Raw genomic sequence first — 26321 nt, 5'->3', positions numbered from 1 at the left:
ATGAATTGTGTTGACAACTAAAGGGTGAATTATGTTGTATTTATGTTGATAGGAGAAGCTGAATATTGGTGGGATAGTATCAAGAGATTACTTGAAGGAGGGATAATAATTATTACCTGAGAAGTATTTAGAACAATGTTTTTAGAAAAATATTTACCGAATGATGTGAGGAGAGCAAAAGAAATAGAGTTCATGCAATTGAGGCAAGGAAGTATGACAGTATGGGAATATGCTTCCAAGTTTGAAGAATTAGGAAAATACTCTACTTTCTTTTATCACCCAGAAGAAAGGATGAAATGTACAAAATTTGAAAATGGATTTAGGCCTGAATTATGAAAAGCAGTAGGGATACTAGAAATTTTTGATTTTGCTACGCTCATTCACAAGTGTAGATTTTTGGAAGATTTTAAGAACAACCAAAATAGCAAACCAAAATATTTTCGACCCTAGACAAATAAAAATAAAAGCAATGAGGGAAAACCTTATAATCACCCCCAATGGAGGTCCCAATCCATCATATTTGCATCAGGAAATTTTAGTGGACTTGTATATAATTATATCATATGCTTTAAATGCAGACAAAGTCATCATGCTAAAGATTGTCATCTTATGAGACTAGTATGTTTTAAGTGTGGAAAACCTGGTCACCTATCCTCTGAGTGTGAACATCAGAAGCCACATTTCAATCTTGCTACATTCAAGGCAAGACCTACCACAACAGGAACACTTTACACCATGACTGGATTTGAAGCCGCTAAAACCATTATCTGATTCAAGGTATGTGCTTTATTAAAGGTAAAAATTTAAATGTACTATATGACTCAGGTGCAACTTATTCATTCGTTTCCAATTATTGTGTTCAACACCTTAATTTGTCGATCTCTTTTCTAAAAACTAGTTTAGATTGTTCACTATTCATTAAGAATAGAAAATTCCTTGTAAATTTAGTATGTCTACCTTTATCTCAATTAAATGTAATCTTAGGTACGAACTGGATATCTTTCAATCAAGTCCTTTTGAATTGTGCTGAGAAATTAGTAATATTTCCAACCTGAAAAACAGTTCATTCATCCTAGTGTGTCACATTTCCTTAGTTTTACTAGTTAAAAAGAATGATGGAAGTTTTAGGTTGTATGTAGATTATCGTCAATTAAATAAATTTACTATAAAGAATAAATACCCTCTTCCTAGAATAGATGACTTGATGTATTAATTGCGAGGAGCCTCTGTACTTTGTAAGATAGATTTGAGGTCAGGATATCATCAAATAAGAGTAAAAGTAGAAGACATACAAAAAACTACTTTTAGAACTAGATATGGTCATTATGAGTATCAAGTGATATCTTTTACTGTAACCAATGCTCCTGCAATATTTATGGATCATATGAATAGAATTTTTCATCCCTTTTTAGATCATTTTGTAGTTGTATTTATAGATGACATTCTTATTTATTCTAAGACTCTTGAGAAGCATGAGGAGCACCTTCGAACTGTCTTGCAGATCTTAAAAGAAAATAAATTGTATGCTTAATTATCTAGGTATGAATTATGGATAGAGGAAGTAAAATTCTTAGGACATGTGATTTCTAATAAGGGAGTGTCAATGGATCCGACCAAAGTAGAAGCAGTTTTACAATGGGAACCACCAAAAACAGTGACTGAGATTCGTAGTTTTCTCGGTTTGGCAGGATATTATATAAAATTCATTGAGGGATTTTCTAAAATAATTATGCCTTTAACCCAACTCACCAAAAAGGGTGAAGCTTTTGTATGGACAGAAAAATGTGAAAGTAGTTTTCAGGAACTCAAGAAAAGATTAACCACCTCTCCTATTTTAGCTTTACCTGATCCCACCAGACACTTTGTAATATTTTGTAATGCTTCCAAAATGGTATTAGGTTGTGTTCTTATGAAAGATAGAAGGGTAGTGACATATGCTTCTAGACAACTAAGAACACGTGAGAAAAATTACCCAACCCATGATCTAGAACTAGATGTCATTGTTTTTGCACTAAAGATATGGAGACATTATGTTTGTGGTGGTAAGTTCGAAGTTTTTAGTGATCATAAGAGTCTCAAATACTTGTTTGACCAAAAGGAATTAAATATGAGACAAAGGAGATAATGGAATTTACGAAAGATTATGATTTTGAATTACTTTACCATCCAGGAAAGGCAAATGTAGTGGCAGATGCTTTAAGCAGAAAATCTTTACATATCTCTTCACTAATGATTCATGAAATGAATTTGTTAGAAAAAATTAGAGACATGAATTTTTCGGTCACCCTAAGCCATGATAAAATGCAATTAAACTCCATTAAGATCACTTGCAATTTACAGAAACAAAATCCATGAGGCACAAGAAAGTGATGAGCTCATTCAAAAGAAAAATAAATTGATAGGTCAAAGGGATGGAGAGAATTTTGACATAGATAGGATAAGAACTTTGACATTTAAGAAAGAAAAAATTAAGAAAATGATTCTAGAGGAAGCACATAAAAGCAAACTAAGCATGCATCCAGACACAACAAAAATGTATCAAGATCTCAAAAAATGTTTTGGAGGCCAAAAATGAAAAAAGAAGTGGCACAATATGTAGCAAAATGTCTAGTTTATCAAAAGGCTAAGATAGAACCCCAAAAGCTAGCAAGAAGGCTACAATCCTTAAATATACATTAATGGAAATGGGATAGTATAGCAATGGATTTTGTAGTTGGCATGCCACAAACCATTCAAAAATTTGATTCCATATGGGTTATCGTGGATAGGTTAACAAAGTCTACTCGCTTCTTACCCATTAACATCAGGTATTCACTAGAGAAATTGATTAAATTGTACATTAGAGAAATTGTGAGATTTCATGGAGTTCCAACAAGTATTATATTTTATAGGGATCCTAAATTTACTTCTAAGTTTTGAGGAAATTTACATCAGACTTTGGGGACTAAAATCCATCTCAGCTCAGCATATCATCCCCAAACTAATGGACAATCAAAGAGAACCATCCAATCTTTGGAAGATTTGTTAAGAGCTTTTGTGTTTGAAGATTCTGATAGTTGGGGTCGATGCCTGTCTTTGATTGAGTTCACCTATAACAATAGTTTCCATTCTAGACTAGGTATGGCACCCTATGAGGCATTTTATGGGAGAAAATGTAGAACACCTTTGTGTTGGTTTGAGACCGATGAAAATTTAGTATTAGGTGCCGACATGATTCAACATACAATTGAGAAAATCAAAATGATTAGGGAAAAATTGAGAATGACTCAGAGTAGGCAGAAAGTTATGTTGGCAAGAAAAGATGACCTCTTGAATTTCAAGAAGGTGATCATGTATTCTTGAAAGTAACACCAACCACTAGAATTGGTAGAGTGATGAAATCAAAGAAACTCACTCCTCAATTCATTGGTCCTTACCAAATTCTTAGAAAAACAGGCCTTTTTGCTTATCAAATTTGTTTACCCCCTTTCCTTTCCAACCTTCATAATGTCTTTCATGTGTCTCAATTAAGAAAATATATTTTTGACCAGTCTCATGTGATAAGACCTGGTATAGTACAATTAAAGGACAACCTTACATTTGATGCAATACCTATACTGATTATGCATAAGAAGGTCAAGGAATTAAGAGGCAAACAAATTTCATTAGTGAAGATCATTTGGAATAAAGCTACTCGAGATACTAGATGGGAATTAGAAAAAAAAATAAGCGAAATTTATCCTCATTTATTCTAGTCAATAAAAACAAATTTCGAGGACGACATTTTTGTAAGTGGAAGAGAATTATAACATCCAAAATATATATATATATATATATATATATATATATTATTTTTTTAAAAAGGAAAAAAATTATTATTATTATTATTAGGAATAACAATATATCTATAATAATAATTTGAAACATATAAATATGGCAATTATAAATATTCAAAGGATAAAAAATTGGTTAAATAATTATAAAAAAATAATTTTTTTAATTATAAAAATATATGTATATATATATATATATAAATTGTATATCTACATAGGGGAGTTATTGTGGTGATAAGAAGAACACAAAATATCTTTCAAAAATAATATGTAAGCAACTAAATGAGAAACCATACCACAAAACATAGTTTAATTTAAACTAAAAGCAATGATTACTTCACCTCTATAAATAACAAAACAGATGATGAAAGAAAGGGAGAAAAAGAAGTGGAGAGGAGACAATGGTGAACAAAGGATCCAATGAAAAAAAAAGATAAGAGAGAGTGAGGCCACGTAGTAGCAAAGAAGAAGAAAAACTTATATATATAATAAATTCAATTTTTAAACATAAATATATGAAGCACTAATAATAATAAATAAGATAAAATTTTGTGTTTTTGTGTTTCTATTTCATTCATACGAAATCATACTCCTTACCAAATCCTAAAGAGTTTGATTTCATCTTTCAGCCACACCATTCATGCTAGGTGAACCAGGCATGGTGTATTGTGGGACGATTCCATATTCCTCTAGGTACTTGGCAAAAGGCATTGGACGTTGTTCACCCGATCCATTATATTTTCCATAGTATTCACCATCGCGATCAAACCTAACATTCTTGATCCTTTTGTTGAGTTGATTCTCAACTTCAACCTTAAAATATTTGAACATGTCCAAAGATTGAGATTTATCATGTATGAGATATAGGTATGCATATCTAAAGTAATCGTCTATGAATGATATAAAATATTGTTGACCATTCCATGAAGGTGTTGGGAATGGCCCACAAATGTCTGTATGTATCAATTCTAAGACGTATGTAGCTCTATATGCACTTAATATTGATGTCTTGGTCTGTTTACCTCTTATGTATTCAACACAAGCATCAAAGTTTGTGAAGTCAATGGAATTCAAGATCCCATTTGACACAAGTCGTTCAACTCTATTTTTAAAGATGTGACCTAGATGTTTGTGCCATAATGCTCTTAAATTGGTATCGTCAATTTTACGCTTAGTACCACACGATTCTATATTGAAGGATTCACTGTAGGAAGTCACTGTATCCAGCATATACAAATTATCATTAGCCAAAAGTGATTTGGTTTCAATAATATTTGAATTTAAAGACAGTCTGAATTCATTGTTTCCAAATGAACACAAATAGTCTAATTTGTCCAAATAGGAAACTGAAACCAAATTTCGTTTAAATGACAGCACAACAAAAGTGTCTTTTAAATTCAAATAAAACTCGGTGCACAATAATAATCTAAAATGCCCTATAGCTTCCACTTCCACCGATTTGCCATCTCCAGCATATATCAATCTTTTTACAATCAATTGGTTTTGGGTAACTTATGCAACCCCTCATTGAAACACTAATGGTAGTAGTTGCACCAGAATCTAACCACTATGTGTTTATAGGTATTGAAGAAAAATTGACCTCAGATCAAACCATAGCAAGATCGTGCTTTAGACTCATACAGCTAAGAACAATTTCCATGTTCTCTTTCTAGTTCTTAAAGAATGTTCCATTTAGGACAGAAACTGAATTCGGATTAGTAGATATAGAAGCAATTGTTGTATTTAGAACAAGAGAAGTAAAAATAATTAAACTCACATCATAAAAAAAAAATATATAAATATATTAAAATAATGGTTTATCCTATCTCAAAACACCTAATGCACCATTAATATTAAGCCTTTGGACAATAATACTAAGTGCTAGGGGTATCTTGTTTTAATGATCAAACATTGATAATAAAGCATGTCCAACAACAAACCCATCTTTGGCTTGATTTATCATTGACAAAGTAAAACCTTACAATTATGACATGTTTACCATTACAGGTGTGTATGCAATCCGACCAAATATTAATCTTCCTTTGGGCCGACCAATACTCGCATGAATATACATAAGCACAAACATTTAACATTTCTCACTAACTATCTCCGCAAGAGAGGTCATTTTGCCGACTTCTTGTTTCAATTTGCTCATCAAAAGTGTTAAACTACCAATATTTGAATATTTATTTATTCTATAATCAATAAATCAAAATAAATAATAACCTTTTATTATTATTATATATACTTTATTTATTTATTTATTTATTTATTTATTTTGATCATGCAACCTAATGCACATGTGATGTGATCCTAACCTAAACCAGAAAATGGGTACATGGGCCAACACCTCAACAATGCTAAACCCAATGACCCACATCAACTTCAACCTAGAATGGCCTACTAAGGTAAGTCTTGTACTCAGCCATAAGTGGTCTAGTGGTTAAAAGGAAGGGGAGGGAGGGGAAGGTTGTGGGTTCGATCCTTCCTACTAACAATTTAGAGAAGAGTTGGTAAAGCCACAAGCATTGCCTTCAATTCTCTTTAGTGTCTTTTAAAGATAAAACTATAATGGAATTGAACTCCAAAATAAATAATACATTAGATTTAATTTAAAAATAACCTCTTATTTGGAAATAGTAAAATATTTATTATTATTTATTAGAAATTAAATATTACAAATATTATTGAATTATTTTTTTAAGAGTTATATCGTAAGTCATCTCAAACTTGGAACATATCTTAGGAAACAAGTTTTTTAAATAAACAAACGATAATGTAATTATATGAATTTTATCACAAACAATTCATGAGTTTAATTATAATAAACCATTAGTTTATTTAATCAAACCGCGCTTAATATGAAATAGTACATGTAAGTTTATTTTACTTAAATAACTTTATTCTTTAAAAAACATAAAATTAGGTATAAGAAAATTCTTAAATAATAATCAATTTTAGTGATTAAAAATATATTTAGAGATTAATATAGTGATTAATTTCTTAAATTAGAGACTTTGGTAGTTAAAATCTTGATAACTAATGTTATTGGCAAAAGCAAATATTAGTCTAATGTTGAAGCAAGATTTTGATGATGATAAAAGAAGCCTAAAAGCCATCTGGAAGTCAATATGAAGAACATGTGTTATTATGTTTAAAGTTATCTTGTAAAGTATAATTAGAATAGTTAGAATCAATATGCAAAGAGCAAATTATGGTATTTCTCGAAAAATCAAAGTGATATTCGATTATCACTTAGGATAATCGATTATCTTGAGCTGAGTTAATATTTTTTGAAGAAGCACTAGAATAATCGATTATCACCTCTGATAATCGATTATTTGCTCAAAACCTTGTTTTCAGAAAATGCACTAGAATAATCGATTATCACTAGTGATAATCGATTATCCTTGTCAGTTTGAGCGCGATTGTTCAGTTTTTTACCTAATTTTTAGAACCCGTATTTAAGGAACATCAGAGTTACTTCGAACTTACCTTTTTAAGAAGCTAGAGTGCTAGTGTTATGACTACAAAGAGAGTTCACTGAGTGTTCTCAAAACAAGCTTTGAAAACCTAGTGTGGGTAGAGCGATAACTTTTCCTGAGAAGTGTTCTAGTAGATTGAGTGTTGTTGTTGTTGTTGCTAGCAAAGCTAAGGTCAAAGTTCTCTGTGTGATTCAGAGAAAGGTGTTCATCTCTTGTGTGTTCAAGAGAGGTGTTTTCTTTCCTTACTCTTTTATTATCTAACTGTAATCTGATATTTGTTAGTGATTTAGTTAATCTCGTTTTTTAGAGATTAACAACTGGACGTAAGGTCTTTTGATCTGAACCAGTATAAATACTTATGTTCAACTTTCTTCTCTATCTCTTTATTTCATCTATTATTGTGTTTAAAGAAATTAATATTTGATTTAATCGATAAAATTTTGGAAAAATTTTAAAGTATTAATTTTATTACTTAAAACCAATTCACCCCCCTCTTGGTTTTTGTCCAAACACTTAAACATTCCGTCGCGCGATACCAGCAGTATGTATTAGAGCTGGCTTTGATAGTTATTCAAATTTTTCGAAAATGGTTGGACAAAATCAAACTTTTGCTGAGGGTGCGTCTATCAACAGACCTCCTCTATTTACTGGTGAAAATTATCCTTTCTGGAAAGTTAGGATGCAAAATTTTCTGGAATTTGTTGATAGAGGTATTTGGGATGCTGTGTTAAATGGTTCATTTGTTCCTGTTAATATTGTAAATGATGTGCAGGAACCAAAGTCATTCTTGCAATGGACAACAGACGAAAATAGATGAGCTCAGTATGATGTAAAAGCTAGAAATATAATTACATTTGCCTTAACCCTAGATGAGTTTTACAGGATCTCTGTCTGTACCAGTGCACAAGATATGTGGGAAATATTGCGTGTGACCCATGAAGGAACAGACAATGTGAAAAGGGCACACAAGAACTCCTTGATCCAAGAATACGAAATGTTTTGGATGCAACAAGGAGAAACTGTCTACTATGTGCAGAAATGATTCACACACATCGTCAATCATCTCACTGGTCTAGGTAAAACTTTTGACATTGATGAATTAAATATTAAAATTCTTAAATCCTTGAACAGGACTTGGCAGCCGAAGGTGATAGCCATCACGGAGTCACAAAATCTTGCGACGATGGCGGCCCTATTTGGAAAGCTAAGGGAGCATGAGCTTGAACTGGGTAGACTAAATGAAGAAGAAGATACTGGAAGAAAGAAGAACACTGCCTTCAAAACTGAAGTGGTTAAAGGCAAAAAGCAAAAGGAAGGAGAAGATTCGGATGACGATGAAAATCTTAGTCTCATGATTAAGAAGTTTACAAAATTCATGAAGGCCAAAGGTAAAAATCAATTCAAGAAGAACAAGAAGGAGAATCAAGGATCATCCTCAAATTTCAAATGCTACGGATGTGGAGAATCTGGACATGTCAAGGCTGATTGCCCAAATTCAAAGAAAAGTGAAGAAAAGAAGGGCAGAAAATTCTTTAAAAAGAAGGCATACATAGCATGGGAAGACAATACCTCAAGCTCATCAAATTCTAGTGATTCTGATAATGTAGAAGCAAATCTATGTTTGACGGCTAATCACCATGATTCTGACAGTGAGGTAAATTCTACTTGCAATGAAAATGACTATGATGATTTGTATAATGCTTTTCAACAATTACTTGTTAAATCTAGTAAATTGGATACTGCTCATAAAAATTTAAAATCAGATTTTAAAGATTTGCAAAGTAAATTTGAAAAATCTCTTGAAGAAGAAGAATTTTTGAAAAATAAAATTTCAATATTAGAAAATAAAGAAAAAGAAATTGTTGAATGTGCTTCATATAAAAGTTACATGTTTGATATATGTATTTTGGAAAAACATCTTGAAGATGGCTTAGAAAATAAAAATTGTGAAAAATTTGATCTCAAGAAAATCCAAATAAGACCAAGCATGCTCATAATCATAATTTTAAAAATAAAACTAAAAGAACTCGTAGAGTTTGGGTAGAAAAAGGAACGTCTCATATTATGAATACATATGCATGTACTGCTACATGTTTTTATTGCATGAAAAATGGTCATACTTCAAATAAATGCAATATTAAACATTTTGGTGTTCCAAATGGGAAGTATCATTGGGTGCCTGTTCATAAGTAGATATTTTTCTTCTAACCCCAAGGACCCAAACAAGTTGTTGGGGACCTAAATGAATTGTTTCCTTATTTTGTAGATGACTTCTAAATCCAGAAGATCAATGTGGTATATTGAGAGTGGTTGTTCAAGACACATGACTGGAGACAAAAAGAAGTTTAAGAACTTTAAAAGAAAGGCACAAGGATTTGTTACATATGGGGATAACAATAAGGGAAAGATACTTGGAACGGGTGATGTAGGTGGAGGAAATACTTTGGAGATCAAGGATGTACTATATGTGAAAGGACTAAAGCGCAATCTTCTCAGCATAAGCCAATTATGTGATAAAGAACTCAAAGTAATATTTGAGAGTGACTTTTGCACTATTCATCAAAAGGACTCCAAAGAAGTAGCCTTAAAAGGTATGAGACACAATAACATTTACTTGATTGATCTTGATACTACATCATCTAGTGATATAACTTGTTTGGTTGTTAAAGAAGAAAATCATTGGTTGTGGCATAAACGAGCTGCTCATATTCACATGCAACAATTAAACAAACTAATTTCTAAAGAATTAGTAATTGGATTGCCAAAAATAAAGTTTGAAAAAGATAAACTATGTGATGCATTTCAAAAAGGAAAATAAGTAAAATCATCATTTCATTCAAAAACTGTGATTTCTACATCAAAGCCTTTAGAACTTTTGCATATGGATTTGTTTGGTCCTTCAAGGACAAAAAGTTTTGGGGGAAATTATTATGCTCTTGTTATTGTTGATGATTACTCAAGATATACATGGACCTTCTTTCTCACACTAAAAAGTGAGGCCTTTAAAAGCCTTAAAGAAATTTGCAAAAGTGATTCAAAATAAAAAAGATTTGAAAATTAAAGTTTTGAGAAGTGATCATGGTGGAGAATTTCAAAATGAATTGTTTGAAAACTTTTGTGAAGAAAACAGAATTATGCATAATTTTTCAGCACCTAGAACTCCTCAACAAAATGGACTTGTAGAAAGAAAAAATAGATCTTTAGAAGAATTAGCTCGCACAATGTTGAACGAATATGATGTGCCTAAATATTTTTGGGATGATGTTGTGAGCACGGCTTGTTATGTATTAAATAGAATGCTCATTAGACCAATTTTGAAAATTACCCCCTATGAATTGTTTAAAGGAAGAAAGCCTAATGTAGCACATTTAAAAATATTTGGATGCAAATGCTTTGTTCTAAACAATGGAAAAGAAAATTTGGGTAAATTTGACTCTAAAGCAGATGAAGCTATTTTCTTAGGATATTCATTAACTAGTAAAGCCTATAGAATTTTCAATAGAAGAACCTTGAATCTGGAAGAATCGGTGCATGTTGTTTTTGATGAAATTATGGACCTTGAAGAGAACCCTCTTGAGTCAAATAAAACAAATGCAAGTGATGAAGAATACTTTAAAGAAGCTCTTGATGAGATGTACCTGAATGAGAACCCATTGACTGAACCTGAAGATCTTGCCAAAAGCTGGAAATCACCTAGAGGATTTTCTCTGGAAAATGTCATTGGAGATATATCAAAAGGAGTAGTTACTAGAAATATGTCAAATTTTTGTATGACTGTTGCTTTTGTTTCATAGATAGAACCCAAAAATGTAGAAGAAGCTCTTCAAGATGATCAATGGTGTATAGCAATGCAAGAAGAGCTGAATCAATTTGAAAGGAATGAAGTTTGGGAACTCATTCCTAGGGATGATTCACACCAAGTCATGGGAACAAAGTGGGTGTTCAGAAACAAGCTTGATGAAGATGGAAACATCACTAAAAACAAAGCCAGACTTGTAGCAAAAGGATACAGACAAGAAGAAGGTATAGACTATGATGAGACATACGCTCCGGTTGCTAGGTTAGAAGCTATACGTTTACTTCTTGCTTATGCTTCTCTCATGAAATTTAAACTGTATCAGATGGATGTCAAAAGTGCTTTCTTAAATGGATTTATTAAAGAAAATGTGTATGTTGAACAACCACCTGGCTTTGAAGACTATAAGTTTCCTAATCACATTTATAAATTGAAGAAAGCATTGTATGGATTAAAACAAGCACCTAGATCTTGGTATGAATGATTAAGTACATTTTGGTTAGAAAATAATTTTGAAAGAGGTAAAATTGATCTAACTTTGTTTATTAAAAGAGTAGATGAGCACATTTTGCTAGTTCAGATTTATGTAGATGACATAATATTTGGGTCTACTGATAGTTCTCTATGTAAGGGCTTTGCAAGTATAATGCAGGGAGAATTTGAAACGTCAATGATGGGAGAATTGACATTCTTTTTGGGTCTACAAATTAAGCAAATGGAAAATGGAACTTTCATTTCTCAATCTAAGTACTGTAAAGAAGTACTTAAGAAATTTGGAATGGATACTGCTAAGGAAACAAGTACTCCTATGGGAACCTCCTACTATTTAGACAAAGATGAATCAGGAATAGAGGTAAATTAGACTATGTTTAGAGGCATGATAGGTTCTTTGTTGTATCTTACTGCAAGTAGGCCTGACATTATGCAATCTGTATGTGTGTGCTCGTTTTCAAGCCAATCCAAAAGAATCACATCTTTCTGCTGTGAAAAGAATCTTAAAATACTTAAAAGGAACTGCATGTTTTGGACTTTGGTACCCTTCAGGAGCATCTCCTAGTTTGATAGGCTATTCAGATGTTGATTATGGTGGTTGTAAAATAGATAGAAAAAGTACTAGTGGTACTTGTCACCTCTTAGGAAGTTCATTAGTCTCTTGGCACTCTAAGAAATAAGCTTGTGTGGCTTTGTCAACTACAGAGGTTGAATACATAGTAGTTGGAAACTATTGTGCTCAAATTCTTTGGATGAAACAACAATTAGAAGACTATAATATCTTTCTAAATCATATACCTCTGAAATGTGATAATATCAGTGCTATTAACTTAACCAAAAACCCATAATGCACTCTAGGACAAAGCACATTGAAATAAGACACAATTTCCTAAGAGATCACATAAGTAAAGGCCACTGTGAGATAGAATATGTAGATACAAAGCATCAATTAGCTTATATCTTTACCAAACCATTAGCTAAAGATCGATTTTATGAACTAAGAAGAGACTTAGGAATATTAGATATTTCTTAAAAATGTCAAAACTCAAGTTCCTTCAAAAATTCAAAAAACAACATCAATAATCGATTATCGTTGCCAATAATCGATTATCAGCCACTCTTAAAAATTCCAAAACATTCTGGAATAATCGATTATTAGGTGCAACAATCGATTATCATTAATTCTGAGCCAAATATCAAAACCATTCTGGAATAATCGATTATCACTTAGGATAATAGATTATCAGCTCGTCAGGATTCATGTTTTACACAGCTTTTGAAACAATAATCGATTATCACCTTCAGATAATCGATTATTACACGTCGTTGGACCAAATAATTTCAAAAACTAACCGTTGTAACGGCTAGATTTGCATTAAAATCTGTGTATATGGCCGTTGAAGACATTTCTCTATAAACATAAGTCATTTTGGTCGCTGGTACACTCTTTTCTCACCTCACACACTCAAGAACCTCTCATTTTCTCAAAAACTCTCAAAGCTTCCTTCTCCTCCACTCAAACAATGGCCGAAGCTTCTCGTAGGAAGATTCCTACTCGTAGAAGAACGACATCTCGTGCCCTCAACCCTCAACTACACCTAGGACTGCCTCCATTGAAGGCTGGATTTCTGATGAAGATAGGAGATCTGAATTCATCACTTTATGGAAAGACAAGCCCCTTATCACTCTGAAATTCATCAAATCTCAATGGTTTGTCAATCAATGTTTTACAATCCCTGCTTTTCTTGCTGAACAAGGGCTCAAATTCTTCACAGAGATGCAAGGCACCTACTACCCCGATCTGGTACGAGCCTTCTACTTCAACTACAAATTCAGAGATGGAGTGGGTTTTACAAAAGTGAAAGGCGTCGACATCATTCTAGATGATGATATTTGGGAAAATGTTGCTCAATTGAAGGATTCAACAAAATATTTGCCTATAGATCATTTATGCGAAGACCCGATCAAGAAATAGGCTGACAATTGCTAGTAGGACCTCTCAAAGTTGATGAGCGTCTACTTCACTATCTTATTATCTGGATTTTATGTCCACGTGGTACAAATTATGGATAGTGCAGTGAAGTTGATCTCATGATTATATATGCTATGCTCAATCACATTCCTATCCATTGGCCAAGCATCATTCTTAACACAATGCTCAAAGCCAAGAGACTGCCTCAATATCCACTCCCGTATTCCTTGCTAATCTCTCGTATTTGTGAGTAAAAAGGTGTAAATGTCTTTGATGAACAATCTCATAACACAACTGAGGCAAAAAAAATTGCGGAAAATTCCTTGAAGTAGATGAAATTTATTCCTTTTGAGAATACTTACATTCACAAGGATGATATGCCTCCCTCGGACCATGAAGAAGAAGAGAATCCTCCCACTACTCTTATCCCTCCTGTGGACAGAAATATTGGCTCATCCAGTGAGGTTGGTGGCTCATCCTCTTCTGTAGAGGATCACATTTTAAACCTAAACCAGAGACTTGAAGAATTCTTTCTCATCTTCATTAACCAACATGAAGAAGTCACTAGCTTAATTAGAGGACTAGATTCTAGGATTTCTAATCTAGAACATAAGTTTGACAAATATGATGAAGATGATGACATGAGTCAAGAATTTTAAATGTCTACATCATTGTTATTATTTTTATTGCTATTGTAAAGTGTTTATCATTGTTATTATTTCTTAATAAAAGTCCATTTTATTTACCATTGTCTAATTGAGGGGGAGCTTTTTCTCTTAAAACTTTTTTCAAATGATCAAAACAGGGGGAGAACAAGTTTAAAATTTTAAACCAAACAGTGCTACTAACAAATCTACTTGTAAGATTTTTTGATTGCAGATACTTTAAACATATTGTTTTAATCATCATCAAAAAGGGGGAGATTGTTGGCAAAAGCAAATACAAGTCTAATGCTGAAGCAAGATTTTGATGATGATAAAAGAAGCCTAAAAGCCATCTGGAAGTCAATATGAAGAACATGTGTTGCTATGTTTAAAGCTATCTTGTAAAGTGTAATTAGAATAGTTAGAATCAATATGCAAAGAGCAAATTCTGGTATTTCTCGAAAAAACAAAGTGATAATTGATTATCACTTAGGATAATCGATTATCCTAAGTTGAGTTATATTTTTTGAAGAAGCACTGGAATAATCGATTATCACATCTGATAATCGATTATTTGCTCAAAACCTTGTTTTCAGAAACTGCATTGGAATAATCGATTATCACTAGAGATAATCGATTATCCTTGTCAGTTTGAGCGTGAATGTTCAGTTTTTTACCTAATTTTTAGAACCCCTATTTAAGGAACATCAGAGTTACTTCGAACTTACCTTTTTTAGAAGTTAGAGTGCTAGTGTTGTGACTGCAAAGAGAGTTCTCTGAGTATTCTCAAAAGAAGCTTTGAAAAACCTAGTGTTGGTAGAGCGATAACTTTTCCTGAGAAGTGTTCTAGGAGATTGAGTGTTGCTGTTGTTGCTAGAAAAGCTAAGGTCAAGGTTCTCTGTGTGATTCAGAGAAAGGTGTTCATCTCTTGTGTGTTCAAGAGAGGTGTTTTCTTTCCTTACTCTTTTATTATCTGAGTGTAATCTGATATTTGTTAGTGATTTAGTTAATCTCGTTTTTGAGAAATTAACAACTGGATGTAGGGTCTTTTAATCCGAACCAGTATAAATACTTGTGTTTAACTTTCTTCTCTATCTCTTTATTTCATCTATTATTGTGTTTAAATAAATTAATATTTGATTTAATCGATAAAATTTTGGAAAAATTTTAAAGTATTAATTTTATTACTTGAAACCAATTCACCCCTATTGGTTTTTGTCCAAACGCTTAAACATACTGTGCGATACCAACAAATGTTAGTGACCAATTTAGATACTAATTTATAATATAAATTATTTTAGTTACCAATTTAAAAACTAATTATAATTTTTTTATTTATAACATAAACTATTTTAATTACTAATAATTTTTAGTTTATAAATTGATATTTAAATTGATCATTATATTAATTAATTAATTTTATATATTAATTAATTAATTTTAGTCACTTGATCATATTTAAAAAATTTCTTTTAGTGCCTCTAATATAAAAAAAATGGTATAAAAACTTATTAGTTTATTTTGATATAATATTTAAAAATATTTATTGATATCCGTGAATATAAAAGATCTCTTAATAGTTTTATAGTTAAATATCTAAGTAAAAAGGGAAACTTTTTCTTTTTAGACGGACAAGTATACCATCGGTTCTCTCACACTAGTTGCAAATCATAACATCAATGTCTATATGTCTATAGAGTATAGATTCTTTACTTTGGCGCAGTTGTATTGTATCATCTTACTTCTTTGTTCTTTAGGTCATGGCATAACATTTGAATTCAGTTCAATATTCTCATGATATTGCTCATTCACTTGAGAATGTTTAAATGAACTTCTTTAAAAGTATTTAAGAAAATTAAGAATAAAATAAAACTGTATATATAAAATAAAGTTAACTTGTACAAAAACCAAATTTTAGAGAGACTAATGCAAAGTGGCTTATATAACTAAATTTTACATAAATTAAACTTATTTTACTATCTTTCTTTTGAATAGTAAAAATGACCTACATCCACTTTTAAATTACTATTTGTTTTGCTCTTAGTAGATAAAATTGTTCTTCTAGTCGAAGACCAAGGAACAGTCAAAGTCATTTTTAAGATGTTAATTTTCCAGTCGATGGGGACATGTACCGATTTGAAAATGGTAATTGGCTATAGAACATATAAGTCAATAATAATAGGTGAAACTGAGGTTTTTTTATCTAAACGTGATTCAACATATAATCTTGTTGATTCTATTAAATTGGAAATGTCATTATGAATCGGTCAAAATACATGTTTGACTTCACTTATTCAACCTGCTATGAGTAGTGCTAGGGATTCCTTTGGCATGATTTGGACTTCTAAGGAACAAAGTTTAAAAAACCATTAAATTTATGAAGTTAAGTCTCTAGTGGATTGCTTAAAAGTCCAACATGGATAACCGCGTGTTATGTTACAGGAAATTTCAAAGAAATGTCTTTTTCTCTTCATTTTAATCACATCATTTCTTTGCCCTCAATATTATTTCTATGAATACACGAATACGTAAATCTTTCTTAACTCTAATTTACCTAAATCTCTAATATATCTATCATGAAACTAATATTAATGATTAGTTTATTAACATATCATGTCATGATACATCCGATAAATAATAAATAAATGGTGTTAGAATGGAATTTAGATAATTCTGAAACCATCTTAAAAATTTGAGAAATGATTTTTTAACTACCGACAACTTTCTCTTATAATCTTAGGTGTCATTTTTTAAGTGGTTTTTCATTTTTTTCATCTTCTTATTCTTAATATTTCAAAATCACTTAGAAAATGACACCTTATATTATAAAAGAAAATTGTCAAAATTTAGTAGTCAATATATCATTGTCCTAAAAATTTTACAAAATAAATTTATAAGTTGAAATTTACGACCAATAAAATATAAGTTGGTGCATGCTTCTTACAAAAATAATTTCAAAGTGGAACTTTTTCTTACTAAGTATTTTCAGAACACACACCAAAGCTAGAGTATACAATAATGATTTCTAAAATAGAGTGAGAGCGCAATGCCCATTTGTGCCATCACAATGTTATCTATTTGGTTGTTCTTATTCTCATACATGTCTACGACTTCTTCTTCCTTAGACAGTTTAGCAGTGAGTGAATCCATCCAAGATATTAAGAACGTGACTTTGGTTTCAGCAGGTGGAATTACTGAACTGGGTTTCTTCAGTCCACGAAATTCAGCAAGAAGATATTTGGGAATATGGTACACAAATGTATCCCCTTTCACTGTGGTATGGGTGGCAAACCGAAATAAACCTCTTGAGAATAACTCAGGAGTTCTCAAACTCAACCAAAAAGGGGTTCTTGAGCTGCTCAATGCCACAAACAACATCATTTGGTCATCACCCAACACAGCAAGCAATACAGTGAATGATCCAATAGCTCGTCTTTTGGATTCTGGAAATTTTGTAGTGAGAAATGGAGGGGAAACAAAGGAGGATAGCATCTTGTGGCAGAGTTTTGATCATCCGGGTGATACACAGATGCCAGAAATGAAGCTTGGATGGAACCTAGAGACTGGTGTGGAAAGATATATAGCATCTTGGAAAAGTGATGAGGATCCTGCAGAGGGAGAATATGTTGTAAAAGTGGATCTTAGAGGATATCCTCAAATATCGAAGTTCAAGGGAACTGATATAAAAGCAAGAGCAGGGTCATGGAATGGCTTATCTCTGGTTGGAAATCCTATTCCAGCTCGTGGTACGTCTGCAAAATTTGTGTTCAATGAAAAAGAGGTGTATTATTGGTACAGTCTTAGTGATGAATTGGACTTCTTTGTGTATACACTGACCCCTTCAGGCACGGGACAAAGTTGGTTTTGGACAACTGAAACAAGGACACGGCAAGTGGTTTCAAGTGGGGAGGAAGATCAATGCGAGAATTATGCCTTTTGTGGTGCAAATTCTGTATGCATTTATGATGGTAACTTTCCAGTTTGTGAATGCCTAAGAGGGTATGTTCCTAACTCTCCTGATGAGTGGAATATATCAATTTGGCACAATGGCTGTGTGCCAAGGAATAAATCTAACTGTACGAACATAAACACAGATGGCTTCTTGAAATACATGCACATGAAGTTGCCAGACACTTCTTCATCATGGTTTAATGCAACCATGAACCTTGATGAATGCATGAAGTTGTGCATTCAAAACTGTTCTTGTACAGCATGTGCAAATTTAGATGTCAGTGATGAAGGAAGTGGTTGTCTGCTGTGGTTTAATGATTTGGTTGACATGAGGAATTTCTCTCAATGGGGACAAGACTTTTACATCAGAGTCCTTGCTTCCGAATTAGGTATAATATTGGATTTCTTGTTGATTATTGAATTATTCTAAGAGCTGTTGTGGGTAGAGTGAGTGACTTATATGTTGTTTCTTTCAGATCATGCTGGCCATGGAAACATCACCATAAAGATAGCAGCAATTACTATTGGTGTGATTATTTTCGGATTAGTCACATGTGCATGCATAATTATAAGAAAAAATCCAGGTAAGTACATAGATATAATTTTACCAATAAATGTAATGTATTAGGTATAAAGAAAAGAAAACATTCTTGTTAGTGTTTAACTATTGTTATTTTCTAACCATTCAGGGATAGCTAGAAAAATTTACAGCAAGCATTACAAAATTAAGCAGAAAAAGGAAGAGCTTGAATTTGCAACTTTTAATTTTCCGGTCATTGCTAATGCTACTGAAAACTTTTCAACCAAAAACAAGCTTGGTGAAGGTGGCTTTGGACCAGTATACAAGGTGATGAACAGAAACAGTATTCAAAAATTATGTTTTTCTTAAGGACTTTCTAACTCTGGCAGATGATTTTTCTATCAGGGCATACTGATAGATGGACAAGAGTTGGCAGTGAAAAGACTCTCAGAGAATTCTGGACAAGGGTTAGAAGAGTTCAAAAATGAAGTAGCGTTGATTGCAAAACTTCAGCACCGTAATCTTGTAAAGCTCCTGGGTTGTTGCATTGAAGGAGAAGAAAAAATGCTAATTTATGAATACATGCCAAACAAAAGCTTGGACTTCTTTGTTTTTGGTTAGAATTCTCACAATTTATCAAACATCTATGGCAATCTTCTTATTTCTTATTTGTGGTGTACAAATTTTGGGAAGAACAACTATACCAAATTTGTGTAATGTTTTACTAGATGAAACCAAAAGGAAGTTGCTAGATTGGCGCATGAGATTCAACATTATCAGTGGCATTGCTCGAGGACTTCTCTATCTTCATCAAGATTCTAGACTAAGGATTATTCACAGAGATCTTAAAACCAGCAATATTTTACTAGACACAAATTTGGATCCCAAAATAGCAGATTTTGGCTTGGCTCGATCATTTTTGGGAGATCAAGTTGAGGGAAAGACACATAGGGTGGCTGGAACATAGTAAGCTATTTTCTATATGTTTGATATTCTGTTTTTGAGTTTCAACAATTAACTGTGAAAATTTTGTTTTCAGTGGATACATGCCTCCTGAGTATGCTGCACGTGGACATTTTTCAGTAAAATCAGATGTGTTTAGTTATGGTGTGATAGTACTAGAGATTGTAAGTGGGAAGAAAAACAGGGAATTTTCAGACCCAGAAAACAACAATAATCTTCTTGGCCATGTAAGCATTCTGATATAACTTTGCTGATAATTAGTACAAAATTTAATCATCTGCATCAGACTAATTTAATTCTCACCTTCTTAGGCATGGAGATTGTGGACTGAAGAGAGGGCACTCCAACTGCTTGATGAATTGATAGAAGAACAATGCCTAGAGTCTGAAGTCACACGATGCATACAGGTGGGGCTATTATGTGTGCAACAAAGACCAAACGATAGACCAGACATGTCATCAGTGGTTCTAATGTTGAATGGTGAAAAATCATTACCAAAGCCAAAGGTTCCTGGCTTTTACACAGAATCAGATGTTACAACCAAAACAAATTCTTCATCAGAAAATCACACACTATGCTCAGTTAATGAACTTTCCATCACAATGATAGATGCAAGATAGGAAGTGGAAGCAAGAAAATGCCATGGCTTCACCTTCCAACGTAGGATATATCAATTTTGTCCGTTTTGGGTGGTTTTCTCTTTAAAAGACGTTGATAGAATCAAGAGAGAAAGATGTATTTAAATTATTTTTTTGTCTCAATTCTTAAAACGATGTAAAATTATTGACTGTACCTAAACAAATACCAAGTTTTAGGTTGAGAACATTGAAGCCATTGAAACTTGTGTATTTGTTGATGATAACCAAATGTATACTCTGTCAATTTGTAGCGATATCTGATTGATAATATTGTGAAAAGTAACAAATTGTGTTATGCATGTTATTATTTACTAGTGACACCCAATAGTTGACACCATTAAACACTACATTTGACACAAGTCACGTAAGCTCGTGGCTTAAGTCAATTGTTGTAGTTTCATTTCAAATTTAGTTACATTTATTAATATAAATATTTATCTATAAAACTTATAGATAAAATGTAATAAATTATTTCTTCGACATACGGCTGTGTTTGACGAGTAATATTATTAGTGAAGTGAGATATCACAATATAATGATATAGATGATGATGAATTACTTTACATAATGGAAAACATTCATTACTTCACGTAAATAAATCAAGATAAATATCAAAAGAGGAAGAAAATATTGTTAAAACAAAATCAATTAAACTAAATAAGCAAAGATAAACTCTAGTTTTAAAACATGGAATTCTACTCCTGCATAGCTATGATAGAAACCTCTAGAAAATAACATCATATAAAAGACAAACCATAATAATTTAGAAGTTGAAGAATCTCCTTTAAAAGTTTGTAGTTCCTTCCAACACCATCTATATCATCCAGAGGTGTTATATTGACACATGATCCATGAGTCACTTCCAACCCACTCCATAACTCGGTGATAGAGTTGCAACTTGTGAAAAGATCTTCATACGAAAGACCATTTTCATGTTCTTCATCAAAAGATGAAGATGAAGATGATGAGGGTTGAAAATCAAACAACAGAAAAATAATATTTTCAAGCAGAACACACACATAAATAAGTAGAAATTTAAATAAAATCACACAAGAAATTTAACTTAGTTCGACACTTTAAGGTTACATCCATGAAAACTCAACAAAAGTATTATTATTTAACATACAATTTTTTTGGCAAAACTTGTAAACCTTCATACAATTTTTCTGTATAAAACTCGTGCATAAACTACAAACCCTTCTCATGCAATTTTTTGTGGACAAGACTGCAAATCCCTTAATGACACATAACTACCCAAGTCCCTTATACACTTAAGAGGCTTACTGAGTTGTGGTAATCACTCTATAATAAAACATTCATTTTTATAATATCTTCCTTATGCTCCCGTGGGACTTTGGGGAATAACCACTTGAGAATCAACATATCCTTCCTTCACAAAAAGTCTCACGTGCTCTGAAACGAACATCTGACACAAACACACTTCCAAAAGATCTGCTTGAACCACTCTTGCCAGTAGTTATCTGCACAGACTCATTGATGGTGACAATCTTTCCCCATCATTAGCCGTCACCGCCTTGCACATCAAACTTGTTGACAATCTTTCACCAACACCACACCAGCCAAACTAGACCCCATCACACATATCAAAGAAGTCATTGAACAAAAAAGATAAGCAACATTAACCCCTTTCTAAGAAGACCCTTCTTATCATGCAAAATTATTCCTTTTCCTCCTTTGATTAAAGCCTCAGCTCTAATGCCATTATTGGAAATCCGATAATAGGAAAATAATTTCTTCAAGCGGAAGCACACCCACAAACTATAAGAGAAATTTAAATAAAATTACACAATAAATTTAACATGATTCGGCACCTCAAGACTTACGTCCACGAATACTCAAAAAAAATTATTATTACTCAAATGAAATTTTTCTAATAAAAACGGCAAACCCTTCTCGTACATATTTTTTTGTGGACAAAATTACTAACCCAATGTAGTTTCTTATGGACAAAACTGCAAATTCTCCAATGTTACACAACTACCCAAGTCCCCCATACACCTAAGAGATTTATTGAGTCGTGGTAACCACTCTAAAATCAACCATTCATTTTTATAATAACTTTTTTCTACTTCCTTTTTCATATTACTCGATGTGGAACTTTGGTAAATCCTCACTTGAGAACCAACAATGAGTTTGAAGTAGTATCAAAATAAGAGTTAGAATTTTAAAATACCTCTTCCTCTATATTATCACAATAGACATAGGTTTGCATGCTCAACATATTATCCTAAGTCTAAGGCTTCTCAGGTTGTCATTAAACTTCTCCTTTTGAGATAATGTTTTCTCTCACTATAAGAATTTTGTGAATTACCTATAGATAATACAAATTTGGATTTGTAATGTAAATTAGGTATTACATATGGATTTATATACGAATATGTAAATTTGAGTTACATGCGGATTTTTCATAGGTAACGCAACAATAAAAAAAATCCTACCAAATTTTTGTATGTAAACTCTATATGTAAATTTAGCACGTTAAAGCGAGAAATTTTGCGAAGGAGATTATCCATAGATGAGGTTAATTAGATCCTTAGATAATTAAAAATGTTTTACCTATTGATTTTACATACAAATTTGAAAATAATTAATTATTAAAAATTATAAATCCCAAATATGTTTAGGTTTAGGTTACTTGTTTATCCTTTCTCCTCCTTAGCTATTGGGAAGTTCACTCTCGTCTTTACTCACTTGAGTAGTTCATTCTTGAAGTTCACTCTCATTTTCACTCGCTTGAGAATTTCATTTTCAAAGTTCATTCACATCTTCACTCACCTGAGAAGTTCATTCTTGTCTCCAACAGCCCAAGAAATTCATTCTCGTCCTGAAGAAGTGAGAAGCGCTTAGTAAGTTAAACCTTTCTCACATGTTCATCGCATACATTTTTCTTCATTCATCTGCCTCTTCTCTATTCATCCCCAAATTACAAACCCTAAATATCTCACTTCTTTCTTCTGATTGACGCAAAACATAGAACGTATATCATGACAATTGTGGTGGGGTTTGTCGTGATTCTTACCACTAGATACCTAGGTGTCACCATTGCATTGTTATATTGGGAGGAGATTAAGATCGAGGCCAGGGAACTACATGTTATATAAAGATATGCTTCTTTCTTTCACTGTTTTTTATTTGTATATGCTTAACTACAACAAGTTTCCCTTCATTAGTTCAAACCGCTTGATAACACCAATTAAGGTTTCACCAATAAGGGTGTCGAAGGGTTTTTTTGGCAGTGTGTATTATATTGACACAATAATTTTTTGTAGGGTGAGGTGAACAAAATAAGAAGAAAAATGCAATAAGGTGATGTGTAGTAGGGTAACCTGGTGTGTGGTTAACAAATAAACATGGTTTTCTGTTCATTTATGACGTAGTAACAATTGTTTACTTTATAATTTTTTTTGTTTACAAACACAGGAGCTTGATCGCTTAGTCCATGTTGATAAATCTTTCAACAAACACATATACGAAGGAGTATAGGGGATTTTGTCAATGATAGATCTAGGCAGATACATGTTAGTTTCTACCAAGTTTATTACGACTTTACACCTTAACTATTTACTATTTTAATGCAAACATTTCTTATTTCAATAGGAATAATTTCAAACCATATTTTATCAAGCATTATCTAAAACTGCTTTTGTTGGTGTCTCAAATGCGGTCCCCTAGACCATATTGAGGAGGAAAGACTAAGGAACAGATGTTGGTTAAAGATGGCAGGTGGAAGGTACAAGGCATGAGTATATGGAGTTAGATATTTCAATTCTCGTGAAGATTGTGTTGACAATTACCTATAATAGACACAAACATCTTTAGTCAATAAGTAAATGAGAAGATTATTCAACTTCGACAACAACTAGCAACTAGTGAGGATTAATTGTCTAGTAGTGAGGAGTAAATTCATCAAATGAGTTCCCAAATTCAAAGCAAATTTGATACCTTACAATGTTTTATTGGTGCAATCATTCAGTATCTCCCACCTCTACTAGCAGCAGATGCTTAAAATATTTTTCGCTAGCCAAATACTAAACAAGGAAATTAGGTGCAGGAGAATCAACAAGTGGATCAAGATGATGAAGAAAAACATAATTCACCTCGTCCTTATCATGATTATTAATGTTAGGGAACTTTAGACTTTATCTATGTTAGGAAATCTTTCTTAGATATATTATCACATCATTGGATTATTTTTTTATTCAAATGGTTGGTTTTTTGACATTGTTTAACATAGAAACGAAAATTGTATAGACTTTATCTATGTTAGGAAATCTTTCTTAGATATATTATCACATCATTGGATTATTTTTTTTATTCAAATGGTTGGTTTTTTGACGTTGTTTAACATAGAAACGAAAATTGTATGTTTAATATATTTGCCTTAATTATTGATTCTTAGATATTTATAAATTCTCTTAATGCAGTAAACTTTTATGATGAACTTTAATGTTCAAGATTACAAAAGTGGTGTAGGAAAATTCCACTACCATCAAAGCTAATAATAAACACACTACATACGGATAAATCTATAAGTAATTATCTATGAAAAATTGTAGGTGATTACCTACGGATATATATATATATATATATATATATATATATATATATATATATATATATATATATATATATATGTGTGTGTGTGTGTGTGTGTGTGTGTGTGTGTGTGTGAAATGTGTAAGACCCGAGAAATTTAAATAATTAAATAAATAATTATTTAATAAATGCGGGTAGTAGAAGCTTTTATGACATTTAATGTTAATTGTTGTGATGTGGAAAAGTATCAGTTCAAATGGTTAATAGTACTTGATTGTGTGAGAGAACTTGGGTTCAAGTCTTATGTATGCCAATTGTATGATATTTTGAACTGTGCATTATTTTAATGTTATGATTGAATGTGAGTAGTGATAATGTAATACTAAAATTATAGGAATTATCATGAAACATGAATTAGTTGAATTGGTTGTACATTTGCTTTGTGATTTAGTGGTTGTGAGTTCAAATCTTGCTAAGAATGAAATTAACTTCTTTATTTTTTTGCTAAACTTAATTTTGGCATGAATGTGAAAGGGTAGAGAAACCCTAGTGACAATGGGCAGCCAAGGGAGGCTAGGAAAAACAACCCATAATGGTCTTTAAAGGGCAATTATATTCATTTAAATGCCATTTTCGTTTTTGGCCATTAACCATAATTAAGGACCATATTAAAAAGGCAAATAGAAGAGTTTTTTTGGCTGGAAAACCTAGAGTGTGATAAGGGCACGAATTCAGAGAAAACATAGTGGTTAGTGAGTGGAATAGAGGAGCTGAATTGGAGGGAAGCGTGAGGTGACATAGTGGTCAAGGGAGGAGACAAGAACTCACAAGTTAAGCAAAGGAGACCAGGTTAGGGGAATGTCTTTATGTGTTTAAATTAAATTATATGTGTTGTGATTATGAGTCCTTTTTTTTATCATTTGATTCTTGCATGCCATGAATTTTCGTACTCTATGTAGTGTGAATTAAAGGTTTGTTGTTTTGATATTGTTTGAATAGTCTTTTATGCGTTTCTATGAATATGATGAGGGTTTTTGTACTATATGGTTACTTATGGTTCAATCTCAAGTTTTGGTGGTCCAATTGAGTATAAAACATATCCATGGGAATTGCCGCTGTTATAGATTGCTTGATAATGGTCGAAAAGTGGTTTTGGCATTGTTTTCTAGTATTTTTGTGTGAACAAGGAGGACATCTGTTATTCTCGCTCAAGCGAGCAAGGCTCGCCTAGGCGAAAGTAGTAGAGACTTGACCTTGGTTCTGCTCGAGCATCTCGCTCGAGTATCTCGCTCGAGTATCTTGCTCAAGCGGAGAGCCCATGTTTTGGGCAACAGGTCATCTCGCTTAAGCGAGCGTGCCTCACCTAAGTGAGGAATCGTGGGGAAATCTGGGTGATTTTACGTGAATCGCAACCCAGGCAAGAGGCTTTTATTCTGGGCGAAGGGTGAACTCGCCCAAGCGAGAGTTCGCAGAATGCTATTGTAACGCGCT

At 32.5% G+C, this 26321-nt stretch overlaps 1 protein-coding gene across 1 annotated transcript; it reads left to right on the top strand.

The window, feature by feature from the left end:
- Positions 1 to 17247: 17247 nt before the first annotated feature.
- Positions 17248 to 20255, top strand: LOC114168563 (G-type lectin S-receptor-like serine/threonine-protein kinase At4g27290). The gene is made up of 7 exons (XM_028053438.2): positions 17248 to 18541; positions 18629 to 18736; positions 18842 to 18999; positions 19078 to 19288; positions 19401 to 19638; positions 19712 to 19862; positions 19947 to 20255. The coding sequence occupies exons 1-7, from the start codon at positions 17248 to 17250 to the stop codon at positions 20253 to 20255; spliced, it is 2469 nt and encodes an 822-aa protein (XP_027909239.2).
- Positions 20256 to 26321: the final 6066 nt, after the last annotated feature.

The sequence above is a fragment of the Vigna unguiculata genome, chromosome 11 (genome assembly GCF_037176805.1).
Source record: "Vigna unguiculata cultivar grain cowpea cultivar isolate G323 ecotype 2 chromosome 11, ASM3717680v1, whole genome shotgun sequence".
NCBI classification, from domain to species: Eukaryota; Viridiplantae; Streptophyta; class Magnoliopsida; order Fabales; family Fabaceae; genus Vigna; species Vigna unguiculata.
Note: the sequence above shows the minus strand (reverse complement) of the source record. Positions and strands in the feature narration are given on the sequence as shown.

Coding starts and splice junctions, on each gene's coding strand:
- LOC114168563 (XM_028053438.2), top strand. CDS start 17,248: ATGCCCATTTGTGCCATCACAATGTTATCTATTTGGTTGTTCTTATTC. Junction 19,000..19,077: donor GCTTTGGACCAGTATACAAG/GTGATGAACAGA, acceptor TTTTTCTATCAG/GGCATACTGATAGATGGACA. Junction 19,289..19,400: donor CTTGGACTTCTTTGTTTTTG/GTTAGAATTCTC, acceptor ATGTTTTACTAG/ATGAAACCAAAAGGAAGTTG.